This window comes from Haplochromis burtoni, unplaced genomic scaffold (genome assembly GCF_018398535.1).
Source record: "Haplochromis burtoni strain Fernald_Lab_line unplaced genomic scaffold, NCSU_Asbu1 Contig_76, whole genome shotgun sequence".
In the NCBI taxonomy this organism is placed as follows: domain Eukaryota; kingdom Metazoa; phylum Chordata; class Actinopteri; order Cichliformes; family Cichlidae; genus Haplochromis; species Haplochromis burtoni.
This window is the reverse complement of record NW_024582437.1, coordinates 385,899-395,916: the sequence shown is the minus strand read 5'-3', so window position 1 is coordinate 395,916 and position 10,018 is coordinate 385,899. Positions and strand designations below refer to the sequence as shown.

General features: G+C 43.0%; 1 protein-coding gene across 1 annotated transcript in view; it reads left to right on the top strand.

The window, feature by feature from the left end:
* The window catches only part of gdf6a (growth differentiation factor 6a), a 9,362-nt gene extending 654 nt beyond the window's left edge, over positions 1 to 8,708 (top strand). Inside the window, exon 2 of the mRNA XM_005924318.3 lies at positions 4,000 to 8,708. Coding sequence (XP_005924380.1) covers positions 4,000 to 4,961 — 962 coding nt within the window. The 3' untranslated portion in view covers positions 4,962 to 8,708. The remainder of the gene's footprint in view (positions 1 to 3,999) is intronic.
* The last annotated feature ends 1,310 nt before the right edge of the window (positions 8,709 to 10,018 follow it).

The window sequence follows — 10,018 nt, the reverse complement described above, 5'->3', positions numbered from 1 at the left end:
CAGACGGGTTTAATATTCTCCTTGTAGAGGTTGTTAAAATGTTGCTAAGAAATGACAGTAACGCATAACGAGTGAAGAACAAGCTGCTTTTACGCACACTTTAAAGCACCGTGCAGGCGGACTTTTACGCACACAGTATCCAGTGAGATTCTTAAAAAATGTGCTGAACAAAAGCAAAGATTTGAAAGTTGCAGGTTTATTCATTGCGCCTGAACACTGCGCTGATTTTCGTGGTTATTTATTTATTTATTTTTGGATGTGTTTTCCCCACGGTTGACTGAAACATATAACTTTTCTTTCGAGTATTATATTACACTTAAATTAACCTCTGGGCAACACGACAGTAAAACACTAATTGAGGCGCTCTCTAGATGAAAGCTGTAAATCACTGTCAATGCAGGCTGTAGCAAAAGCTATCCCCGCTCCCAACCTCCACGTGAACACAGAGAACTTTTGCCCCCCCCCAACTTAAAACACTTGCTGTGAGTTTCGTGTTCGGTTCTTTTACCCAAGAATCCTTAAATAATTATCCGAGTTTCAAACGCAAGCACCCCAGTCCCACATATATTAAAGCGTGGAATCTGTTGCCTTCATGGTGCCCAGTTTGACCAACTTGTTCTGACAAAGAGGGGCTGGGAGGGCCGGGGGGAAGAAGCGGGTCGGTGTGAGAAGCAGGTGTTTGGCTCAGTTAACGTGTGTAACCAAGTGATTTGACCGGCCCGCGAGAACAAACACAATCTGATAAACACTAACACATCCAACACACACAAGGGGACATACGCCGAGTTAATCTTTGAGGGAGAAATAAAAGCTATCTTTGTTTGCGTCCCCTCCTGTCTGAAACACTCCGAGCCTCGGCTCCAGGACGCAGACTGCGCGCTGCAAAAAATGTCCATCCTGAGCTGTTCCGTGGAAGCATATCAGCCCCAATGATGCGCAATTGAAATGATTTAACTAATAATCAAATGTTTTTCTTCGTCAAGAAAATTGATTTTTAAATAGATGTATTTCAAGTTCATAGAAAGCAACCAAAAATGCGCAATGAAAATAAAAGCAGTTCTCTCACGCTGGTGTTCTTTTTAAGACAGAAAAAAACAAAAAAAGAGAGAGACTTTGTTGGGGTGATTGTAAATTTGTTTTGCTCGTCCGTGCAGCCATTTCTTGCAGTGTGAGCTGGTTTGATAGGAAAAACGCCTCACTCTCTCCTGTGATTTTGATGTGATGTGTCACTAGCTGTGACCCCGAGCTGGACCCTCTGAGAGCTGCTTGGCATCGAACGGCTGACTGGAGTATTTGAACTCGGTGATCTAATTGAGTGTTCATGTCATAACATATCAAACACTGTCTATTCTCCCATAATGACCCAACTCGGCCACAATGGGCACATCACCAAAAAAATGACGAGAGAGGAAAAAATCGAAAGGGAAGTTTCGTCGCTGTGAAGTGGTTTGTATTCTTTTTTTTGCCACCGCCACTTTAATTACGGAAAATTATTTTTCTTTCCGTTCTTTCAGCTCAAGTACCTTCGGTTACTTCTGGGATTCCTCCCAGCATCCCTAAAGTGTTGCACTGAATTAACCTGCACAATGAACCTCAGCTGGGACATTTCCCTATTTGAATCACCTCCATCAGGAAACACTGGGGAAGGCTTTTTGACGCGGAAAGTAGTAAATTTTGCGCATGACTCATGCGTGCAGAGATAGCTTTTTTAAAAGACCTGTAGCTTCTTTTGCTTTCACACTTTTTAATTTTTTTTTAGGTAGATGAAATTTGCTTATTAACCAGGCGGTGTTTCCTGGAGGTCAGAAAAGGCAAGATCAGAAAAGAATAACCCGATTCTGAAAATTACTTTTGGCACTTGGGGTAACTCATTAAAGCGCAGATGGTGCAGCCTGGCCTCTCTCTCTCTCTCTCTCTCTCTCTCGTTCTCTTTCTCTATCCCCCCTCTCTCTATCCCCCTCTCTCTCCAAACAGACATAGATGACAAAAACATGTTTTGCATTTGCTCAGATACAACCAACAAGGTCACAAAAAAGTGCACAGGATGCAGGCTTTAACCACGCAATAAAATCTACTGCACTCTCCCCCAATTATCCGCCGTCAAGCGTGTTACGCATAATGGAAAAAATTGGCTTTGTGTATAATACTCAAATGAAGAAAAGTTTGTAACTTTCTTTTTTAACTGTCAACAAAAATAACAAAATAATTCCTGCAGTCAGTCACTGACAGTCCCCTTTGCGTTTTAAGGGGGATGTTGTCGTTGGCAGGGATGAGATTAAATATAAGAGGGAAAGTACTTTAATGAGGAATATGGGAATTGAGAACTGTTAATTATTTGGTGAACTTGTATTCGATTTGTTTGAGGTCTTATAAAAAAAAGTAATGCAAACCAGACGTGCAAAGTCACTGAAAGGAGCACAAGGTTTCAATCTGCTTTTACTGTCTGACTCGGCTGAGATCACAGGGGAAACTGACAACCGCATTTAAATATCTCTATGGAGTAACTTTTACAAATCAGACCACGAGGGCTTTTCGATCTAGCCAAGTCACTTTAATAATATGAATGAATAATAATAATAAAAAGAATCACGATAAAATACTGATTTGACTAAAAAAGTGCGCAGTAAATCACAAACAGTTGAAACATGTTGAGATATTTGTATAATAAAACTTTAACATTTCATATATTAAATCTAAATTCATTTTTTCGTCTTTTTTTAAAAATTACTTTTTTGTGTTTTACTGAAACTGTTGAAGCTCCTTTGGGGTAAAATTCGAAAACAGTAAAAAGCACCGGGGAGGGCGAAAAAATTCGCCATAGATGCAGTTTTTCCCCCTTTCAACACACACACACACACACACACACACACACACACACACACACACACAAACACACACACACACACACACACACACACACACACACACAAAATTAAATAAAATGTTTCCATTAAATGAGAAATTGAATACGTGCTAACACCTTCTCATGCAGCCTGTCTCGGTGTTAAATTCCAGTCTCATTGCTTCGCCTTGATGAAATATTTGTTGACCTCCTGGGTCTCCAGTGGGGAATAATGCATTAATTGTGTATTGTTCAGCTGAGTGTACAGTATGTCGCTTGGTCCGTTAGTGTCTGGCAAGCGCTGAGGACCTTCGCATGCACAAAGCCCTTGTTTTTTTTTTGGGGGGGGGGGGGGGGGGGGGGGTTTCTTACAAACAAGACTCTGCAATAAACCTCTCTCCCCCTCCTCCAAAAAAGAAAAAAGAAGAGAAAACTAAATACATTTTTTTCTGGTGCTCTGGCTGCTTCTCAGACTTTTAGGGAAATAATAGTTTCAGGCTTCTTCTGCTCAGCCAGAGAAGTGGAAATTAATGATCGGTCTGTCAGCATGTTGAACGAAAGCGTGGGTATTTTTGCGAAAATACACTGGCTTTGATTAAAAGTGGCACGGAATGCAAATATTGGCAGGTTGTTCTGGAGTTTTGTTCGAAAAAAAATATTTATAAAAAGTGTTCACGTCATTCCCGTGATTTTCGGAGAAATGTGATATCAAGTGAAAAAAAAAGACAGAATTTATAATTCATCTCAAAATACGTGCACGTTTTGCAGGAAATTAAATTAAGAAACCGCAAATTTTATATAAGGAAGCTTTCAAATAAACTCTGTGAGCTTAACCTTCATCCCGCCTTTAGCCCTATAAAAGTTTTAAAAAGGCGTCATTTCGAGAAAAACAATTGTTTTAAGTTCCATATAATGGTATGAGTTGTTTTCTTTTTTCAATTCCCCTCCAGACTGGGGACTTGTCAGCTGCAGTTTGTTTCAGTCAGGTCCAGGGTGGACATTTGAACAACAAGAAAGAGAGAGAAGGCCTCTGTGGGAGAATGTGAGCCCCCCATCCCCCGACCCCCTCCTTCCTCTCACCCCTCCCGTCCTCCCTCTGAACACTGTACACCCTAAGTGAATCTGACTGCAATTATTTTCTCCTTTTATCCCCGCAGACGATCTTTTGCACTCTCCTCTGCGAAGACAAAAGTATCTGTTTGATGTCTCAACCCTTTCAGAAAAAGAGGAGCTGGTCGGGGCGGAATTAAGGATATTTAGGAGAGCGCCCGGTGATTTGCAGACTTCCCTGCAGAAGACGGGCCTCTACGACATTCAGCTCTACCCCTGTCGCTCAGACAAGCTGCTGGACTCCAGGTCCCTGGACCTGCTGGATTCCACGAAAGCCGGCTGGGAAGTGCTGGACGTGTGGGAAGTGTTTAAAGCGCGCCAGCATCATTATCACCACCCCCATCGCTCTCGTCACTATCAGCAGGAGAACCAGCTTTGCCTCCAGCTAAGGGTCACACTGGGCAAATCGGACACCGAGGTCGACCTGAGGCAGCTGGGGCTGGACAGGAGCGGCCGGTCCCAGCAGGAGAAGGCCATCTTGGTGGCCTACACCCGCTCCAAGAAGAGGGAGAACCTGTTCAACGAGATGAAGGAGCAGATCAAGTCGCGGAGGTCGGTCAGTGAGAAGGAAGTGAAGGTGGCAAAAGAGGAGGGGGTATCTCCGCTGACTGGGGCCAAAGGAGAAGGGCCCAGGCGGCGGCGGAGGACGGCGCTGGGCAACCGGCACGGGAAGCGGCACGGGAAGAAATCCAAATCCAGGTGCAGCAAAAAGGCTCTGCACGTGAATTTCAAAGAGCTTGGCTGGGACGACTGGATCATTGCACCCCTGGATTACGAGGCTTACCACTGCGAGGGGGTGTGCGACTTCCCCCTGAGGTCGCACCTGGAGCCGACCAACCACGCCATCATACAGACGCTCATGAACTCCATGGACCCCAACAGTACCCCGCCCAGCTGCTGCGTGCCCACCAAACTCAGCCCTATCAGCATCCTGTACATTGACTCGGGCAATAACGTGGTGTACAAACAGTACGAGGATATGGTGGTGGAGCAGTGTGGGTGCAGGTAGCGGCCATTATTGTGAAAAAACAAAACAAAAAACAACAACAACAGAAGATTGTTAAAGATACTCTCAGTGGGTTCAAGGCTGAAGGTAGAAAGTCCTCATGGGTCTCAAAGCGTTTTGACGCATGATGCGCCTTGTTTTTATTCAAAAGGGATGCGTGCGCACGCACACGCGCGCGCACATACACACAAGCACACACATACACACACGCACACACACACGAGGCCATATCTTTTATTTATTCAGACTCAGTCGCATTAAATTCCACTCTCTGCCTTAAAGTGTTAAGCACAATATTTCCCAACTAGGCGTCAAGTATCATAAAATCGATTTTTCTTGTTGTTTTTTTCCCAAAAAGTGCGATGTGTCCACATGGCACGAGGAGAAGGGCGTTCTGATTGAGATGGGGGGAACTATTAAGTCCGACTGCGCACATGTGCGTGCCGAGGACAGCGGGCTTTGCCTTTAAGCAGCGCTTTGTTGTAGCGTGTGATCCTGGCAGCCTGGCCGGACTCTTTTGGGTATGTGCATCCAGGCCTCAAATGTAACTGTCCAGCTGGAGTCATTACAGACCCGAGCAAGTGCCCGTTGTAAAAAAACAAACAAATAAATTAAAAAAAATGAAGGGGGTGAATGTCTAATCTACCAAACACAAACACAGACTGGTCTGAGGAGAGGTGATAAGACGGTGGTCGTGATGGTGGTGGTGGTGGCAATGCCTTCAAAGAGATTTCTTGTTTTTCCTTACTGGAGGCCATCTGAAAGGCGCTGGGAGAGGGCGCATTTACGGACAGAAAGGACACAAAATCAGACTTAATGCGTGAATGAAAGAAAAAAAGAAAGAAAGAACACATAACTGAGGCGTAATTTCAAGCTCAAAAGTCGGCATCTTTACGAAATGCACTTCCACAACTGACTGCGCCAAGGACATGTGGTCAGCTGAATTCGTCTTCTCTGATGACGAAAAAACAAAATATTAAAAAAAGACAAGAAAAAGAAAAAGGACTCGCAAACGAGACGTTATTTAAATGCACATTAGCTTTGAATGCACTGCTGTTCGTTTTCTTTTTGTTTGTTTGAGTTGTAAATACTTGTACAGTCCCCCGCCCCAAAAGAACTCTACAAAGTGCAACGAATGAAGAAATGAGAAAACGGCATTTCTTTGTAAATGTACAAAAATGCACTCAAATCGGTATAATTTCTATTCTATAATTATTTTATTATTTGTGATGTACAGAGTTTTCATGATAATCATATATTTCTTACGTGGATAAGAGTAATTTAAGGTGTATTGATATTTTGCAGAGGGTGGAAAATACCATTATTAATGTCTACCTCATAATTGCATATAGGAGGTGCATTCAGTTAGAGTGTAAAGAGCTTTTACAATGATATATAAGATCATTTATTTACATATATTACTGGCTAATATTCCACACCATTACTGTACAAATAAAATTCAAAAGAAAGCCCACCAGTCTGGCCTTCTGATGATTGATGCCAACTATTCTCTTAAGAAAAATTCTTTTGCATTAATTTGATGTGTTTTTAAGTCCAGTAAGAACTTTGCAGGGGATTAGTTTCTGGGGAAGCTATGGGAAGGCAATAAGATGTCTTTTTAATCTGTTGATACACTAAATTGCTTGCATTACTGATTCTTAATCCCTTGCATTTTCCACCCTTCATTTTCATTCATTTTCCCACTCTCGCAATATTCTATCTATATTCTATATTTATCTTAATAAAATCCTTCCTCTCATTACCTGAAGAAAAAAAGAATCACCTGATACTACTTCATTAGAGTCTCTCTGAGTAGTTTTACTTTTATTCCCTGAATGAGATGTACAAAGTGCATCCGGTCCACATACACGTTTCCTGGCAGGTCAGATCTGGTCTTAGTGAACACGTTCTCATCACAGACCACAAATGTAAGTGTGCACTGACTGGATGTGTCAGAATTGCCCCACATGGTGACCATCCACAGCGAGGGGAATCCACTGACTTGACTGTCGCTGATATGACACTGAATGCAGCTATTTCTCAATGAATTAGTCCTGCCTGGGTCAAGTTTACTTAATACTTTAATGTTTTCCAATCTGTGGATGAAAACAGGAAAAAAAAAGAAAGTAAAAGAAGAAAAATAAAAAAGTTTGAAAGAAGGGATAGCTTCCATAGAGTGCTATCGACCTTGGCCTGGAAACAATTAGGAAATTGCTTTGAAAAGTTATATGTTGTCCAGGCTCTTGTACAGTATCATGTCACTCCCCACATGTTTGCTACGCGGAAACAGAGGATGCTAAGTGCACTCTTTAGCGGCCGCTGCAAATGACTGACACAACAAGCATTCCCCTGAGTATAACCAAATGCCCCCCACCCCAAACAGGCCACATGTCTGGAGAACCATCAACGGGGCGCTACTGTGAGAGATACGGTGCACCACCACAGGACTCTTTTCCGCACCAGAGATGAAGACTTTGCAGCTGATTGTGGATTAGAGAAACTGTAAAGTTGCTCAATCAAGTTGAAATTTCTAAGCTATTGCGTATTAACTCGTGCAGTAAACCTTTGCTGTTTGATTTATATTTATTTGACAAGTCCCTCGGTCTGGTGGGCACTGGCCTGGAGGTGAGACGGGATTTTAAGGGAACAGTTAAATGGCGATGAAAGGGAAAGGAATGCTTTGTTTACCCCGCTTCAATCCCTCACTCTTAAGTTGAACGTTCCTATAAAGTTCTCCATCACAACTGCGTTATTGTCCCTCCATCCACACCGAGCACAGAGAGAGAGAGCGAGAGAGCACAAAACCAGAGTTGTGTTTATTTGAAACTCGGTCCTAATACATTAGTCTAAGCAAACCAAAACTGGCAAAGAGAGGGGTCCTTTTCATCAGAAATGTGGAGAATGTATAACACAAATAGTCTTGACACCCCACATCTGTGCATGGAGGCTCCTCTTGAGAGAACTGTAAGGCTGCCCAAGTGAAGATCTACAAGGTGCTGTACTCAGTGAAAGCCCGGGAGCGTCTCCAAGAGTTTAGAAAATGTCTCGGCTCTTCTGGAGACATAAATGCTCCTCATACTTAACGGCTCTCTTATCAGTGATGCCCTAAGCAGCGACAGGAAAGGCATAAATCACACTGATCGTCCAGACAGCAGGGGACCTCTAAGCGAGTACAAAAATGTATTAAACCGGCATTAAGAAGCATTAGAAAATGCTCTGCGAAGGCTTAGATGCTGTGCTTTGACTTGCTCACCGGAGACATGAAAACACAGATGAGAATGCTTAGATTTGGCCGAGGTCTGACTTTTAAACTGCTACTGATACACTCCAGTAAGAATACAGTCAATTTATTTAACAGTTTTATTTCCTCACATATAATTTATTTATTTGACCTCCATTTCCGGTTTCCCAGATAGTGTCGTCCCTTCAATAATAAAGCCAGACATTTCTTTCCAAGGCAGTGCAAGGTGGTGCTTCTCTGGGTTCAAACAGACGCAGAATAAATTGACTCTCACAGACTTACCCCACATTATTCAGCGAGTGTGAGCCTCTAGACGTATCTGTGTATCTGTGAGCGCGTCTGAGTGGACAGAAGGGCAACGGCACACACAGATGGGCAGATGAGTGGTGCAGGAGAGGAGCAGATGCCTGAAGTGACCCCTACTGCTGCCTTTCATTGAACCACTGGCTCAAACACAAAGGCGGGGGCTGGCCCCTAAACATTTAATACACTTGCCTCTGCTTTAATGCCAGAGGTCACTTTTTTTTGTCTTTGCAGTGAGTCATAAAAAAGTAAAAATGTATTTGTAAGGTTTCTTTCTTCTTCTTCTTTCTTAATTTTTCTTTTCTTTTCTTTTCTTCTTCTTCTTTTTTTTTGCTTTTTTGCAAAAAGACAAACCAAACTGCTCAGGTTAGCAGACATTGTCTGAGCAGAGAAATTTAATAAAGTCTGGACAAACACCCCCAAACCCTAAACAGCTATGATGTAACAAAAGAGACTGGGCTGCTCTCTTCTAACAGGGCATCTGCCTTGTGTTCCTCCAAGGTACAAAAGAAAGCTATCCCTCCCTCCTGCCAGGCCATACGGTAACAGGAAGACAGCAGACACCTCCGCTTCACCACAGATAACCTGCTAATTGCATTAAACACACTCCCAACTGGGCTTTTGAAATGTGAGGATGAAGGAAGTGTATCTTATTGCAGTTGTAGTCGAATGCCACTTAAATGTTTCAAGCAATAGAGCATTGTTTTCCCGAGCATGAAAGTCTACTTTGTAGCGTCACATTAAAACACATTTAGAACCTTCAAGAAACAGCAAAAGCTCAGGCTGATGGATCTGCGTTGAATACCTGTCCAGAGAAACCAGTTTGTGTTCTGTTTATTTTCTAAAGGAATGTCTGAGGGTGCCCTTTCACCCCTCCTCATCCATTCACTGCCCCTGGTCTATGTTACAGATGGTGACCCAGGTCTTCGCCATCCTTGATTAACAAGCGCACCTTTTAGGTTCTCCTGTGGATCTCTGCATAAAGGCAGCTTGTCTTCTTGTGTGCTCAGAGTCCATCTTTTTGTCTTTACGAGAGCGCATGTGTGAGTGTCTGAATGAGCTCAAGTGAAAAGTAAATTTACTCAGTTCGCAGTGACAATGCTTATGTTTGGGAGCACGGTAAGGACGTAACCTCGCTGCCAGTTTACATCCGTGCAGCGGCTCGAGAGCAGAGGGAAGGTCACTGACCAGCGGGCGCCTGACTCATAGCTTTCACTGGCCTACATGCTTGGGCCACTCGAGTATGTGTTAGGTCTAAAGTTTATGTTTTGTGCTAGCAACCTTTAAGGAAAAAACAAGAACTAATCAGCAAAGTGACCCCAGATTATGCTGGAAAAACCGTTTATGGCTTAGAAAAGAATCTGATGTGCCAGCTGTGCCATTCTTTCTGTCCTGATTGACACTGACTCAGTGTCGATTAACTTTTTTACTGCTCTACATAGATTTAAAAATGATTTGAAAATGGGTGGTATCGAAAAAGGTGTTGGTTCTGCATTGTAAAACAAGACATAGAGGC